Below are 17,171 nucleotides of genomic sequence, written 5' to 3'. Positions count from 1 at the left end.
CCTCCTGAAGGTTTTTGTTTCAATCCCTTGGGTTATTATTTGCAAATGTGTAACGAAGTTTAACTTCCTGGTCTTCTGCAGCTGCAGCCTGTCACGTTTGTGTTTTTTTCTAACAGTAGATCCATGAAAAAAAATGGCAACCAACGAGATTACACGTGTGAAAAGCATGAGAACAGGGTTCAAACCCCCAAACTAACTCTGAGTAAGCAACCTTCTCTCACTCCGGTGGTCCTCCTTCCTGGGCAACCGCTGCTTTGCTAGTTCTCAGCTTTTGCTAATTCTAGTCTGCAAACAAACCCTTCCAGCGCTCTCTCATCCTCCTTTAGAGACCTCCCGCTATCTATATTGATATTGCCTTCTCCTGGTGCTTTTCTCTCTGCTTAGTTTCTGGTACCCGCATGTTTTCACACTAAGCTGCGTATGTTCTGTTTCAAGATAGCTGGATCTGCTCTGCTTGTTGGAGACCACCATCCTGTGATTTGCGTAAACTCTTTTTCATGGCTAAGCCTTCCAAGCATGATTGCTGGTCAATTCCTAAAGCCTTTTCCTGGCCGACTGGCATGCTCTATCAGGAGAGACAAAGTGTCTGAAGTAAGTGCCTGCCCAATGCTATGTTAAGAAAGATAGCTCTTTTTCAGAGTAATTACATCATTTCCTAATTTTGTCCTGAATTCAGGTAAGGAAATATTAGCTTGTTAAAAACGTGCTTTATGAATATCCTCTCAAGTGCAGCCGTATGGCTTTGTTGTCAGTATTTGTACTCATGGCTTTTTGTTTTCTCAAAGACCACCTGAGGTTAAATCTAAGTTAACCAAAGAAAAGGTCAAAATTTATTTTCAAACTTTTCTGGAGTACAATTACCTTAATATTTTAACAGCTGGCAGCTGTGGTAATTAATTTTAGATTATACCTAAAGTCTGCTGAAATATAATTACTCTGATCTATGAACCAGGTAATTAAGGTAAAAACTCCCACGTTTTCTTAGTCTTCATTAGCTTATTTCCTTTGAAAATTGTTAGCTAATGATGGCACATTAAGAGTTTATCTATAAAATGACAATGAATAATTGAAACCTTTGTCCTGGGACATTAAAGGACAGAATGGTGTTTAAGTGCTGAATATCTTGATAATTATTTCTTAATTTACAGTGCAAATATCATACAAGTTTTGGGAGAAAGAACCAGTAAAACTTGGAAAGTGGCACAGAAAGATACAGATCATCTTCTTTTCCTTTCATTTACATGGTATGCAGCTAATAATTCAGGACTTCTTCTAAAGTTTGGGGACTCCTGAGAAGCTTACGGACCACAGCCTGCTAAGGCTTCCATGTTTTTTGAGTTGGACTAGAAGTACAAGCAGACATGAAGTGTGCCTTTAAGGACTTGGGCCTGGAGGGCACACCGCACCTCACCATTTGATACGGAAAGTGCTGCAGTTTTTGCATTGCCTTTCATGCTCCTGATTCTGAGCTTCTCAGGGCTCCCTCACATAGCTCATACATAGCGATATATTACATTAGCAGGCTTAAGGACTGCTTCCCAGTCCCTAGAGCTGCTCAAAAGCCTGAAAATGCCATGCACTGCATGGTTCTGCAGGTTCTGCCTGCAGCTTGCTCCTCCTTCCCCAGCACAGTGCTTGCACCATAGCTGGATAATGAGTTTTTAAGGGTGACCTCAAAAGCTGCCTTCCAGAGTTCGAATGTTGCATGGGTCCTTGAGCAGTTGTTACTGAAGGTGCTAGAGCTTCCTTCAGTCATTTTGGTGCAGGGCGGAAGATCTGAAAGCCGGGAGTCAAAACTTCACCCCCAATGTCCATGGAAAACTGTTTTGATTATTATAGTTGAGTCAGAAAGGCTACTTCAGGGAGCTGTATGGAAGCCATTACAATGAATACAAGTGAAAGATGTTACCTGGGCATAACAGAGTAAAACTGTGTGCCCCAACAGAACAGTCAGCTGCATATGCGTTTTTTATTCTGAGTTAGGGGTGCATTGAGAGGCCTGGGCCACGTAAGGAACAGAGTTAGCAACTGAGACGCTAGGTGCAACCAAAGTGGGGCAGACCAATAGCAAAACAAAGCTAGTTTCCTTTAGTTTGGCTTGTGGTTCTGATAAATCTCGTGCTATTCTGAGCTGTGTTATAGCATAATCTATAATCTGGTAGGATGCAGCAGACGGCAGCTGCATCGCCATTCTCTACTCCTCATCACAAAAAGCTAACTTCAGCCATGTGTGCCCTCTGGGGGAAGTTGTCAGAGGACGGAGACTTCAGATCAGAATGTTTCCTAAGAAAATCCACCCTTTGTCTGTCTGCAGGCTCCTTGGCCCATTTGCCCTCAGCCTCCGACACCAAGTTATTGCAATTACTTCTCAATATTGTATTATCACCCAGAAGACCATGATTTGCATCTGGGGCTGAATGTGCTAGGCACTACAAGAAATTATAGTGCAAACCTATCTCTTCCTCAATATATAAAGTTTAATGTAGGACAAGCTGCAATAGGAAGGGGTGGACATGGGGGAAGGCAGAAGAAACCTGTGGCAATACAGACTACATAATTGCATAGATTGATATGTAGAAGAATGCTTTCTTAGACAAGTGAAATGAAGCAAATACTGCAACAGCTGCTCTGGAATAAGATCGTTGGATTCAGCACTTCTCAGGACTGGCTCCACAGTACAGGGTGAGGTACTTGCTTGATGCAAAGCACCACGGAGAGAGAATCCGTCTGTACTGAAGTATTTAATTTGAAAGTTTCAAATGGACTGTAAAATAACAACTCTGGTGGAAACATATCAAGTCAAGACAATGGTTTTGGATCATAGCTTCAAAGAAAAGTTCTGGATGGTTATCTGTTAGACCATCAGGGACATGAGAAATTACATATCTTGTTGGATTCCTGTATATAGGGAAAAAATAAACTGAAAGAGAATATAATTGGCCTTCGTTTAATTTTTTCTTCCAGTAATGATACATTGTTTATAAAGTATAAATAACTAATAAAGTCAGATCTTCTGTGAGACGTTTTATTTATAAGCAAAAGAGTGAAATAAATGAGCTAATTAGGAAAACTAAGGGTAAAAGTATTGATCAAATAGGAGAGAGACGCACACATGGTTACTCAGGAAATCCTGCTGTATGAAAAAAGACCAGATTACCAGATTCATAGCTACTAAAGATTAAATCAATCAATGTTGAAGCTGCTTTTTGTTAGGAAACTGGGTGCTGTTAAATCAGCTCCCTTCAAATTATTATATATTCGCATTGGGTTAAACTTCCGGCTTGCCACCAAGTCTTCAATCAGTTTTCGGCCCACTTCTCTTCCTGCTTCAGTAGACATAGCCTTTCGCCAGAGCTTCAGCAGCCAGCCTCCTTCGAAAGAAACACAATGTGACATTGCCAAATTAACATGAAGTGCGTGCAGCTCGCGGCACCCAAGGGATGAAGCATGCATCTGGTAATGAACACCTACCACTCTCCTGTGGACACCAAAATGGAGACAAAGCTGAAACAGGCTGATGGGGTAATAATTGCCCACAACTATGTAAGGAGACATAGACCATTTATTCAGCTCGGGATCCTTTGTACTGATAGATAATTGGGCTGATTCCCTTTTCATCAGTGTGGCAAGTCAAAATGATTGAAGATAGATGTTAGGGTCTTGTTCTGCAACTGTGCAGAGCTTCCTAGCTTACGAAGCAATGGCCTCGTAGTTAGAATCATGTGCTTTGTTTTTACTTTAAATCTACCAAGGTTTTGCACTTCTGCTCAGCTAAGGCCTCAGGCTGCAGAGGTAAATGATCCTAATACTTTCATCGAGGCTTTAAGCAGTAGCTCTCTATGGAAGCATGCCTGGCCAGTCTAGTATTAGCACCAACTCACAGGATATTCACTGCCTGTCCCCCACTCCTGAACAATGCTGATCTTTATGGTGGGTGAGAGGTCCACAGAGGAAATCTGAGAGGGAAGAAAAGTCCAGTAGGAAGCAAAGAGGGGTTTAATCAGTCTCCTGCGAAAGAAGCTTCTATTTAAGACTGGCAACACTGAATGATTTCATTGTCACAGGATTTTACCAGGAAGGTGAAGAGTTAAGAGGAGAAGGCAGCAAATAGCCTTCTTGCCAGGTGAAAGCCCGTGCTGCTGTAGGCAATCAGGTGAGAACAGCAGGAAAGGTCCAGGGTAACAAAGCTTCTGCCCTTTTACCTTGGGATATCAGTGAGAGGCAGAGCATAAAAAAGTAAAGCTTCTAACTGTCTCCATCACTCAAGAGGCTTTAGAGGTAGCACAGCACTCTCTGAGTACAGCTCCCTGCTAGATAAAGAGTGGCAGGTAGAAGAAAAGGAGGAGTAATCGAACTTTGAATCAAAAAAAACAAATCTCACTCTGGGTCGGACAGGGTCCCATCCTGTTTGGTACTGAAACCCTCTCTCTATCTGCCACTGAAGTTTCCAGCACCAGAAAATGACTCCGCATCTCACAGGATGCATTCCAAAGTTTGAAGCACCTGACTACAAAAGCAAGATGTCACATTTTGTCACATAAGTTTCACTGCAATAAGACCTAGTATTTCAGTTGCCTGGTCAGATTGTGGGATCGGACCCAAGTCAAATACAGTCTGAAGCTCCTTTTTCCGATCTGCAAAGCAATCATCAGGTTGAGTTAGCTGGCATTTACCTTTCAGCTGAACACAAAGCTACACACAGTGCCAGGGTTTCTAGCTACAGACTTTGCTGTTCTTGGCCTGCACCTGCCATCCCTCTCTTCTTGCTGCTGTTTTCAGCATCCATGCCTTTTTTCCTCCCTGACTCCACTGCTGCCCTCCTCTGCTCTGCTGCCTTTGCGCTCAGGTCCCTGCTGCCCTCTGCCCTGATGTGCTGTGGTCTCTACTGGCTGGTCATGCTTGTTCTTGCCTTGCCTCCCCTCTCATCATGGGGACAGATACTGGAGACAGCTATAGAAACTTTGCTCTGCTGGAGGGATTGCCAGGCATAGGATAGAGCTGTAAAGGTGCCTTGGTCAGACTACAAGACTTCCCTCAAGCGGTGTGGAAGGTGTAAGGGAAGCACTCGATGGTGTGAGGATGCTCTTTTGTAACATGAAATAGCTTCATTAAACAGCTTTTTTCAACTAGAATTACATTTAGCAAAAGAATTTTACATGAAATGTATAGGTAGAAGGAAAAGATCACAAAACAAATGCAATAGCTCTGGATATAGAATTCCTATGTTTTATATTGTATTTTCACTTCAAGATGCAAATTAACTTTCCTTCATAAAATAAAAAAAAACCCAGCAGCTGAATGAGCTGAAGTTGAATGAAAGAACGAACTGAAGCCACAAAAAGCTGTAATTCTACGTGTCACCACTGGATGGTGATGCACAACTTATTTTAGCCAGAGTGATCTAGCAGAGATTGTCTAACAAGATAGTTTGCTGGGATAGATGATATTTTCTATTATACCAAAGATCGAGAGAAAAAAAACAGAGAATAATTTTGAGAGCACACACTGTTGCTCGTGATCTTTTGCATATTTTTTCTAATTATCTCAGCTAATCTAGCAACTTCATTTACAGCTTTAATGGTTTCAGATCAAACTAGTTTTTGTGTTTTATAGTTCCTTGAAAGCCGGAGGAAAAAAAATGTTAGGCCGTCTGCTCCAGCAAATGATACATTTATCTCATGTGAAAACCTCAGCACATTTCATCAGTTTTACCCTGAGCTGCATTTGCTCTCTGGTAAGTCGTTTACTTATGATTTTATTTTTATTGTACTATGTTATTAAGAGCATCTAGGACGTGATTATACTATTTCATATTGAAAGCCACTGTGATCATGTGGAGAAAGGAGTAGAAACAGAGAATAAGATAAAATATATGTGGACTACAGATATTCGTAGATCGGACTCACACCTGTTAATTGATTTGTCTTGTGAAGAGCACTCAGTGAAAGCAAGACTTTCTTTTGCTGCCAGCTGAAGTCACTGATGAATGGGATTACATCCCCTTCCACAAGCATCCTCATGGGCAGGAAAGCCTGGAAGCTGTTTATATTCTGCAAATCTGTAGAGAAATGTGTGGCTGCAATGAAATCTACACCATTAGCCCAGTCTTCTCCAAAATTTGCTTCTGGATGAGAGAGATATTTTAAGCTGAAAGAAATTAAAATGAAAATGTGACAGATAACTGAAATCCATTATAGAACTAATTAGTCTATCATTTATCCTGAATGTGTTTATTCAGTATAAAATCCTGGGCAGTCTCAATGTCACAGTATCTTAAACACACCTTCAGCCTTGTTTACCTAATTTCTCCTGACATCACTGCCTCTAGGCCAGAATCGCCATAGCTCCTCACTCGGGCCCTGGTTCCCAGAGTGGAAACAGCATCTTATTTTAAGCACATCGTGTGGCCCACTAGTGTCAGACTGGACAGCCTGCAGCACAGGAGGTGCAACTCCCGCTGCTGCATGGACCTTAGCATCAGGATAGCCCCTGCTCTGAGGGTGCTGAAGAGCAGAGCTTAAAGGTCTGTGGATCAGGCGTCAAATGAGCAAGAAAGCACGTACTGGCTTTGGTCGGATACTATCCTTACTAACAGCCAAGGAAGTCGTAAAGGTCCGCTTTTGACCACGTCTCTCACTCTCTTACCTGTCTTGGAATTTGGGTAAAGCATAAGCAATGGATGCCACGTGTGCCTTCCACATGTGACCGAGGGCATCGTCCAGTTTGAAGGAAGACAGCGTTGTAGAGCTCCCAGTTTTTTGTTTTGTAGATAATAGATACTACAGCAAAAGCGGGGGCGGGGGAGGGGAGGGAAGGTAGAGAAATAGGGTGTTTTTTTTAAGCCCAATTCCAGAACTATGCACATAGCTCACATTTTTCAGAATTTTGCACATAGCCCACAAAACAGTAAGTTTGCAAGCTGAATAAAATTGCTTTTGAGTAGTCAGAATGTGTTGCTTTCACTTTCTAAGTAATACTAATATTTCACATAGGGAGAAAAAGATGATCAATTTAGATGTCCAAAGTAAATTCATACCCCCTTTGAAGTTAATGAGATTTACCCTTCTTTGCCTTAAGCTGACCAAGTAATTCACCCACATGACTTAGGGGTTACAATTCAGTGTTTTGTTACAATAATTCAGTGGACTTTCGTGTCTGAGTGCCATGGAAGCTTCCATACTACAGTAGTTGGATTCCTTGAAACACTTTTCATACTATTTCAGCTGTAACTGCTCAAGATATTCAGAAAATAAGTGGCTCCTAATGGCTATCTTTAAGGCTATTCAAAAAGTAGACCTTTTATAGTAACTTTCTAAACATATTGTTTGGGAAAAAGAATCTTAAGAAAATACGTATATATATAGTGAGAGATCCCATCTTGCCCTTATAATCTCTACCTCCACTTGGAGTTGGCAGGAGGACTTATGTTTTAAATTTTCTGATCACTATCTACTATTTTACTACTCACAAAAATATTGAACAAAGAATTCTATCTGTAAGCATAGTTATTAAATCTATGGAGTAAGAAATGTTGATATCTTTGGGATAAGATAACAACTGAGGGAGTGAGGAAGAAAGAAAATACGTATTTGCAAGAATAAGAGTCCGTCTGAATGAAGTTTCCACATTTTTCAGATTTCACTTTTTTAAAGACATTAGCAGGAATAAATAAATCCTATAAAACCAGCATAAGGACGTTTTTAAGGGTAACGTTCTATCTCACATGCTTATTTTGCATTGCTAGCATTAGCAGTATAGTAACATTGTAAGTATAACTGTTAGCACAACAGTCTCTTGGGACACATTCCAAACTATAGGAATATTTTGAAAGGAAGGAACAAATCCATAGTCTGTAAAAATCCTGGACTTCTCATTTCTGACTCACTGTATGTCATTATTTTCATTTTTCCTGTTTATTATTTTTGTATCAAGCTGTTACTGACAGCAAAGCAAACCCTCTGAATCTTACAAACGATGATAATAATTGTAAAGTAACATTCTGGCATAATTTCCAGCAAAATATGAAAATATAAAATTATTTACTTCAAAATAGGCCTTCCACTCATCCATAAGCTCGGGAATGCGAGAACGGCAATCAGCAACACTATAACAGAAGTCCGCTCTTTGCTCCTCTGGTGGTAATATTTCTATCTCGTATGGCAACTCTCCAAAGACGCCAGCTTCCACTGCACCCAGAAAGGGTATAATAGCCAGGTAGTAATTCATACCTGTAACCATAATTAAAAAGGAAGAGATGTCAACCACAAGCAAATGAAAAATTCCTGCACGGAAAAACAAACATTCCCTAATACCAAATGCAACTCTTTCAAATCGCCACGATACAACTGTGTTCAGCAGTAGGGACATTTGTACTGAAATGCATTAATGATGGTATCTGTTTTGATTTAGATATGATTCATAATATTCATTTACATATTGCTCATTAATAAACTTGCATGAGCCGACAGTGTGCCGTACTTTGCAGGAAAGGACACGCAGCTGGAGAAAATAGGTCTCCATAGTTTGTAATGGAGAGGACATTAAAAGCCTTTCAAATGTTGGATGCCAACTAAGCACAGAAAGGAAATTTCAGGGTGAAAAATGAAGGGGTCTCATAAAGTGACTCCAGGAGTACTGCCTACATAAAAAAACTCTGTATGAATCCTAAGCATATAGGAAAGAGAAAAGCAAATACTAGTGATTTTACCGTAAAACAGTAATTTTGCTTTCAAAAAAGGGATCTCAAGCATTAAAAGCTCTTGTAAATTATTTCAATAGACTTTATCAGATTCATTTTAGGATGGTGGCTTCCTTTGCTCTGATCCATCAGTTAGAGCACTCACCCAGCCTGTAGGCAACCCAGGTTCAGTTCCTACTCCGTCTGACCACATCTCCTATGAAAGTGCCCATATGGCTGTTGGATAGTCTTCATGTGGAAGGAGAATTTCAGATTCTTCTCTTAATTCTGTTCTTTTTCGTAGAAAAAAATTTAGTAACTTTCAGTGAAAGAAAGCCTGGAGCCCTCATGTTCTACCTCTTGGATGAGTCGTCCTGAGTTATTGGACTGAGGAGTCATTTGCACATGCTTGGGCTCAGGCAGCAGTCTCACAGTGTCTCATACACCTCAGGGATTATTAAATGTTAGCTTCTTGTTTAGTCTCATTCCTGTGTTGGTATGACTATGTGGGAGAGAGAGGGCTGCCCTAAAGGCTCACCTAAAGCGCTCACATCCTTAGAACAATAAGAGATGTTTCTGTATATTCTGAAAGGCTTCTGGAGTGCTCCTGCTGTCGCAAGATGAATAAAGGCTGAGTATACATTTTCTGGAGGCAGCAAAATCAGTGTTATGCAGGAGTGTAGTTTTTAGAAGTAAGTGAGAAACAGGAATGCAAACACTAAGAAAGTAAAGGAAATTTCTGTTCCAGGGAGGTCACCTGCTTGCGCAGCACTATATAATGATCATTCCTAATCACTGCCTGAGTCACATTCCCCTAGAGCATCTAGTGCTCACCACTCTCAGAGGCAGAAAATCAAACTGAATGGTTGCATCGAGTATTGCAGTAACCCTTGATTTTACTCTAAATTTACAAACTTAACTTACTCTGCGCTTACATCTTTGATCATATGAAGATATATACATTTAATTTCTGGCTCACTGCCTGAAGCTTTATGTGACCTCTACAACAAAGTAGTTGTGTGGCAGGGACGGATGAAGCTGCTCACAGCAGCTTACCAGCAGGTCTCATGGAACAGGAGGAGGACTTGTGACAGGAAAATCGGAGAGGGGAAGCAAAGGTAATGAGGAACAGAAGTGATGGAGGGAATAAGTGCTAGAGGATACAAGGGGGGAGGTTGTTCTCTAAGAAGAGAAAGAATATGGAAACTGAAAGATTGGTAAGGCTTTTTACTTCCTTAAAAAAAGATTTTTGCCACACTGTTGCCTTTAAATAGAAATATTAATTGTAAGCTATAGGTCAGGTTTGTCTTTTTTTCCCCTATCTTACCTGTCAGTTCCATCTCTGAAAAAGTGGAGGATAAACTTTCCAAAAGGGTCTGAGTTCTAGCTTCAGAAAAAAAATGATAGTCTAAAGAAAATTGACTTTCACTCAGATAAGAAAAAACGGAAATTGTAGATTTTTTTAAAATAATGTGTTCATTCAGCTTTGAAGAATGGCAACAAAAACATCTTTTGAGGATTTCCATTTACAGTGGCTGGAGTATGTAACTGAGTTTGGGTGTAGGTAAATTATTTGTACAATTTTACTTCATCAGATGAAAAAATTTAATTGTTCTCTGTTTTCTCCAATGGCTCAACAACAACAACAAAGTTGGCAATATTACTTTGTAAGACGAGCTCTGTGGAAATCTAGCTATATATTATTGTCTGAGTAGTCTATTTCCATATAGATATCAACTGTAAAAAATGCCACAGGGAAATAAAATCATTAAAAGACCATTAAAGTCATTAATGTTAAGGATTAATATTAACATTAGGAACATCAAAATCCTCCGCTGGTGAACTGAACAGTCAGGGTTCTTGCTAGGGCAAATGTACAGCACTTAAGACATTGTAGTATTGGTGCTTTTTCTGTCGATGCTAAAAGTGCTAGCCCCGGGGCTACCTTATCTGAAAATAAACGGACACCCTTGAGTCACATGTGACATTCCAGTTCACACCCTTTCCTCTTCTGCAAAGCTCTTGGCTAGAAACTGCTAGGTCTGTTTTTTTCTTTCTGCATGAGAACCTGGGTGTAGTTCGCTGTCACGCACTGTTATTCCTGGTACAGTCCTGGCAGGGGGTGTAATAGACCTACCCTCATATCCTATGGGGCGAAAAGGTGCTTTGCCACATCGGCTAGGAGTGATGCCAACAGCATATATGGCTAAGTTAGTTCACATCTGGTTCTTCAGTAGAGATTGACACTTTGCCCTTTTTTTGCACTGTCTAGTGCAAAGATGGTTCCAAATTTGATACCACCATCTTTGTGAGTACTTAAGTCTTAAAGTTTGCTTAGGTGTAATGGATAGACTTGTTCTCCAGTTACATCAGAGATACACATTTTGACTACTAAAATGATAATATACTTCATGCTACAAGAAACTGTGTAGGCCATCGAAAATAGTTACTTGGTCCCTCCAGTTCAACAGAGGTAACCTATGAATGACCTGAATTATCAAAAGTATCCAAGAATTTTGGATGTCTTGGAAGGGCTGTTTTTGGAAGGGCTGTTTGAATTAATTAGATGTGTATTTTTTGAGATATGGAGACTGTCACTGGGAGTGACATTGGAAATTTTGATCTTTACACCCATTTCTCTCTCTCTGCCTTCAGTCTGTTGCTACTTATTGGAATAATGGGAGATTTTTAACACATTTTCAGCCCACTAGAAATCCAAAGTCAGTATTAAAGTGAACATAAATTATCTTATAGCTCATGTATGCTGGGGTGAAAATATTAATGGAGTTTCTGTTGGATATTTGAAAGCCCACTGAATAAATGTTGTCGGTGTAATGAAGATCATGAAGCTGAGTATCGTGGGCGCAAAGTTTCCCTTTATTTTCTTTCCCCTCTGCAGCCAACTGCCCACAGTCAAGTTTTAAAGGTACAAGTGAAGGCCGAAAAGTCTGATCAGGTTTGTATTATCAAGGATGATATAAGAACCACAGAGCTTCCTGCTTGACACTCTCACACTACGTTTTACTTGAAGTACCAACGTTTAAACTGAACAAATCTGACCTAGAGTAATTGAAAAATGTAATCTCTACAGATGTCTGCAAATATAGATACCCATTATGGCGTTTCCAACATGTTTCTCCATGCATTTTTGAAATAGCATATACTTACAGGCCCACCAGCTCCTTACAGATATGCACAGAAGGTCTCCAACTTCAAAGACACAGGAAGTTGCTCTGGAAGGATCTGCTAATCTGCCTGAATCAAATGAAATAACATGTCAAATGCTTTGCAGTCATTTTCACGCAAAATCCCCACTGAGATCAAAAAAACTTGTATGAGTAAAGCATGAAGAATTTTTCTCAGAGAAGCAGAACAAATACTGTTGTTCTGCTTCATAAGCCACTGTTCCTACAGTAGCTGAATTTCTCAGTTAATACTTCATGCAGTACAAAGCCATTTGACTGTTTTACAGTTCAATTTATTACTCACTATAAAAGTATTCTGAGAATTTATGGAACTGTCTGAAAGTAGGACATTGCAATGATATTTGTATAGGGATATAAATATGCATGCACATACAGACATAAACTCATGCAAAACTGATGCATTTTTGATAGAGGTGAGAATGCTAACGTAGGAGAGCGGTTTAATGAGCAGAATAGCACAGATTTAATGTGCTCATAATTGTCTCGCCTAATTGGCTTGTATGATACAGAATCCCTTCCATTTTAACCATGTGAACAGCCATGCTTTTACTGTTAAGCTAAACATGCAAACATTGCTGTATCTGGTTAGCAGAATTCACAAGCATCTACGTTTTCACAAACACACAAGACATTTCACAATGATTCATGAAGACATGTAAGACATTTAACTTTAAGCATATGACATGGGGAAATAGCATGAATCATCAAAGGAATGCAGGTATGTGAGTATTTATACAGTGAGTCAGCCTGTTTTAAGTATACGATATGCAATTACCATGATCAGGTCCAATGGTATGAGCTGTTCCAGACACTCGCAAACTGCCCTGCAGAGCACATACCCTCTGACGGCTCAGCTGAATACAGGTATGGTCATTTATATTAGATCAAAACTAAACTTCATGACATTCTTTAACAACTAGATTTTGCGGTAAGGCACCTGATACTTTTTTCTCAGGAGAAGACATGACCATGAATCATGCACATACAAATTATCCTAATTATCCTCTCCAGCTGACTGGATGGAGTCTGTAGGCTGCGGCATGCTAGCTGCTCCAGCACGTGTCTTTCAGTAGTAGAGCACTGAGAGCAGGAGCTTGCATTGGAGAGGAATGTACGTTGCTGAAATAGGATAAAATCTTTTGTAAAAGTGGATAGTTCTAACGTTTAGAATGTTTTTTTTAGAATTTTTTTTTCTGCTAGCTTCTACTTCTACATAGGGCATCAGAAATCATCAGCAGCAGCTCACTGGTGTGCAAAGGGGATGGAAGGGGAAAGATGAAGGAAAAGAACAAAAAAGAAGACAGAATGCTTTAGAGAGTTACACTTGAAGCTACTTCTGGGCACTTCTGGGCAGTGCCTGTGATAATCACAGGATGTGTTTAAATTTGTCGGTGCTAGAAGCACTAACCTCACTTGCAGGTCTACGCTCTTGGTTTTGTCCACACTGTTGCCTCCTATTCCCTGGGCTTAACATGATAGTTATTTCAGTCCTGATGTCTATCCAAGCTATTCCATTCTTATTCTGTATTGATAGTGCTTCCTAGCTTTATTAGCAACTTTGTGCAATTTTACTAGCAAGATTTTTTTACTACTTTTTTTGTAGCAAGATTTTAATCAGAAACTTAATACAATTGTTCTCAAGAATGCTAACTGAAGAATTTTGAGTGTGTCCTCCATTAGTTGTACACACACTCAACACTAAACTCTCCTCTAGCTCTTCCTTTACCAGGTTTACAATTCCTCTAGCCATTCTTATTTTGTGAAGTGTAACTAGCCCCTTTCATTCAATACTTTGCCTTTATAGAGCAAGGAAATGCATATCTGGACTTTAGTAAAACAGCAATTATGTTACAAAAGAAAATATCCAGATAGCATGACACAATCTACCTTTGATAAGCACAAGTTGCATTCTATTCCATTTTTATTTACATCCATACCTTTAAATATTCTTTTCTCTACACTTGTTCTAATGTTTTGTCTACTGCTGAGAGAAAAGATGTAGATCTTTTGGTGCCCTTATCCCTTTTTTCCTTCTTCTTAAGTATAGGTACAACCTTCCCTACTCTTTAGACATATAGTACCACCTGAAACTTTCTTAAAACCCTTGCTCCTGGATATACAGTGTTATATGCCAGTTCTTTCAAGCAGGGCAGAGGCTATTCAGTTCTCTCAGTCTGTCCTAAGTGACAATTACTGTTTTCACAACCTCATTTCTATTAGCCATCCTGTCTTTCCCATTTGCTCAGCATCATAGTTCCTACTGCAAATTTGGGCAAACACTGATTTAATTTTAAGCCCATTGTTGCAAACGCTCTGCCACAGACTGCTTGCCAGTATTGAAATTTTCCTTACAATACCACGACTTGAGCTCTCTGATGGCCTTTATTATCTTGTCATACTTTCATCAGATCCTCCTCCACTGGGATCTGGAAGAAGTAAATCATTCCACTGAAGATAATCCAAATTTCTTCCTTTCCTGAGCTTCTTTCCCAGCCACCATAGTCATCTTTGAACCTTTCCTGCATTGATATGGCCATGTGATTTGTTAGACTATCAAGAAAGACCATTGATTTGTCCCCTTTTCTCCTTTCTTCCCCTTTCCCAGGCTCTGTCCATACTCTGGGCAGGCAGAGCACCATTTCTTTTCTAGGGCCGCCTGGTGGTGGATTTAGAAGCCTTCCCACAAGCAGCTCCAGCATACAGGCTGACATGTTGCTGATATGCATGATTTCCTTCTGTTCCACCTCTTGCCACCAGAAGAATTTTTTCTTATGCTTTCCATATAATCTCCTATGTATCATTCTTTTTTCTTCTCAGTCCAGTTCTTGACATTTTCTTCTCCTATTAGCCCTTAACTGAACTTTCTTCTTGCAAGCGTTTTTTATCTGTTGTTTGTTCCTGCTTACTCTTCTATATCTTTTTTCGGTGCTGCAAATACTAGTTCTCTTTCTACTGATTTTTCTTATCCTTCTGATTATGTCATTTCCAAAATACGATGCCTTGGTCTAAGGACCAATTTTCTTACTCTTTGACAGGCAACAGTGGACCTTTACCTGGCTTTGCCTCCAGGGTCAAAGCTTCCTCTCACCTTCTGTGCCACTCATCTCTATTTGGGAACTGTCACTGTGATCAGGCACCTCTTCACTTCATAGCTGAGGCCACACTACATAAATAGATTGCTTTCATCAGGTCCCCACTCTAGTGTAGCTTCTGCAGCCAGTCATCTTTGTCTTTGCCACGTATTGGGTCAGTTCTTCTGCTGTATCCTATATATAAAGGAAAGGGCAAAAGCCTACCTCAACTCCAAACACATTTTCCCTGCTGCTATCTGTTTGTCAGCTAGTTGCCTGCTTGGACTTTGCATACTCTACCTCTTTTTCCTATTTTTACTTAGCAATTAGTTTTCCATGTCTGCAGCCCTCCTTCACCACCAGGTGCAGGCCCTCCGTCTTTCTCCGAACAAACATACAGCTTTAGCCAAACCACCACCTCACAAAACTGCAGGCTGGGGCCAATAAACTCAACAACAGGCAGGGGCATACAATTGCTTGTAAGTATTTGCTTATAGGTAGGTAGAAAGAAGGATTTACCGCCAGGCACAAGGTCCAACAAACATCACTGATTATTGTTCTCTCTCTCCCTGCCTCTTCTGGTTGCTAGAATAAGGTTAGTTAGGTAAGTCCAGCTTTGAATGGAAGGCTTCACTGTGTGTGAAGCGATGTGCAGGAGAACACGTTTTCTGATAAAGCCCTTGATAAGATATTGAAGCCTTAGCCTCAAATGACTCACACATCACACGGCCAACAAACAAACAAGAATGAAGGCCCCAGACAGCAATCAGCTTTTGTGAAATGAGCCACTAGAATTTGGACATCCTTAGAAAAATCTAGAAAAACATTAAATATGTGGTTAAAAGCATATAAGAAAACAAAAGTGTTTGAAATATAATAAACCTGCTTCTAAAGTGATCTAAAAGAGCAAAAAGTGAAACAAATTCTGAGTAGAGAGGTGGATTTTCAATCACCTGCATTTGAAATGAAACTCAAACCACTGATAAAAGACCATAAGATTAAGAGACAAAAAACAGCCAACAGTCAACGATTTAAGAACAGTACTGCAGAGTGCAGGTCCTAAAATTTAGCTGCAATAATCTGGAATAACTGAGATATCTTTTCAAATATTTTCAGCAAACTGAAATATTATCCTCTTCATTTGATCTGTTAGCATTTCTTAACCACAATCCTTCTGGATTCTGATCAGTTCTATGTGTGGTAATACCATTCCCATCAGAAAGTTCAACAGCTATTGCTCAGTTAGATGGAGTGTTGCCTTCATCTAGAACTTCTCTTTCAATCAGCATCTTAGCTGACTATGTCAAAATTTAGGCTGTCTGAGGCTGTACTGGGCTTGCAAAGCAACAGGAGCAATGACCAAGAGTGGGTCTGGTAAACATTTAGCTGTTCCTGCTGCTTAAGGACATTATTCATACCTGTATGAAATTGCCACCCGTGCTGCAATGGCAATCCCCAGAGAATATTGCCAAAATTTTGGGATCCAAAAGCAGTAAAGTATTTGGCTGAAGAATTTAGCAAAATCTTATATGCTCCCAGTCGTTCTCGGTAGTTCCAAGCGTTAATGACAATTTTGTTGCCTTCTACTGGGAAATCCAGCAGGCTTTCAGGGGCAGAATCCCACAGAGGAGGATAGACATCTTCTCTGACGGCATCTTTTCCTCTCTGTGCTGCGGCAGTCACTGAATTCAGGGTAGCAGTTGCTACAAGAAGAGCATATGTGCCAAAGTATGCCCACATTGTGAAGGTTTGTGACCCAGGTGTTTGCAGCTGCAGGGCTTTTATCATGAAAGATGAGGGCTGGGCTAAAAGGGTGACTCAGACAGAACAGATCTCCTGCCTCCTTCTCTCCTTCATATGAGCCTGACGTGGCACTGCCAGGGTAGCAAGCTATGAGTAGTACTTAGACTTCTGTCCTCCCAATGAGAGCTAGAGAGAAGCAGTCCACAGTATATACTTAGCCCCCAGTTCAGGGCTCACCCACCTGAAAGGACATTGTGCCACTATACTGATTGTATAGTGGCGTTATGTACCCTTTTGTCCACGTATTTCCTACTAGTTACCAACTTCCCCTTTCGCTGTCTAGCTCTTCAGCATAAAGTGCAGACAACAATATCACGGAGCTCAAGTCCATAACACAAAAGAAAGTGTGACAGTGAGCCAGAAAGCTGGTTCTAACAACTTTATCTTTTGGCCTTGAGACCGCTGCCTGCTCCC

At 40.3% G+C, this 17,171-nt stretch overlaps 1 protein-coding gene across 1 annotated transcript; it reads right to left on the bottom strand.

The window, feature by feature from the left end:
• Positions 1–3,011: 3,011 nt before the first annotated feature.
• Positions 3,012–16,781, bottom strand: C3H6orf58 (chromosome 3 C6orf58 homolog). The gene is made up of 6 exons (XM_009688780.2): positions 16,373–16,781; positions 11,846–11,932; positions 8,044–8,228; positions 6,646–6,779; positions 5,909–6,147; positions 3,012–3,371 (listed from the first exon to the last, which is right to left on the bottom strand). Exons 1-6 carry the CDS (start codon positions 16,740–16,742, stop codon positions 3,184–3,186), a joined length of 1,203 nt encoding a protein of 400 aa, XP_009687075.2. The 5' UTR covers positions 16,743–16,781; the 3' UTR covers positions 3,012–3,183.
• Positions 16,782–17,171: the final 390 nt, after the last annotated feature.

The sequence above is a fragment of the Struthio camelus genome, chromosome 3 (assembly GCF_040807025.1).
Source record: "Struthio camelus isolate bStrCam1 chromosome 3, bStrCam1.hap1, whole genome shotgun sequence".
NCBI classification, from domain to species: Eukaryota; Metazoa; Chordata; class Aves; order Struthioniformes; family Struthionidae; genus Struthio; species Struthio camelus.
Note: the sequence above shows the minus strand (reverse complement) of the source record. Positions and strands in the feature narration are given on the sequence as shown.

Coding starts and splice junctions, on each gene's coding strand:
- C3H6orf58 (XM_009688780.2), bottom strand. CDS start 16,742: ATGATAAAAGCCCTGCAGCTGCAAACACCTGGGTCACAAACCTTCACA. Junction 11,933..16,372: donor CGGGTGGCAATTTCATACAG/GTATGAATAATG, acceptor CATTTGATTCAG/GCAGATTAGCAGATCCTTCC. Junction 6,780..8,043: donor AGTGGAAGGCCTATTTTGAA/GTAAATAATTTT, acceptor CTTTTGCTGTAG/TATCTATTATCTACAAAACA.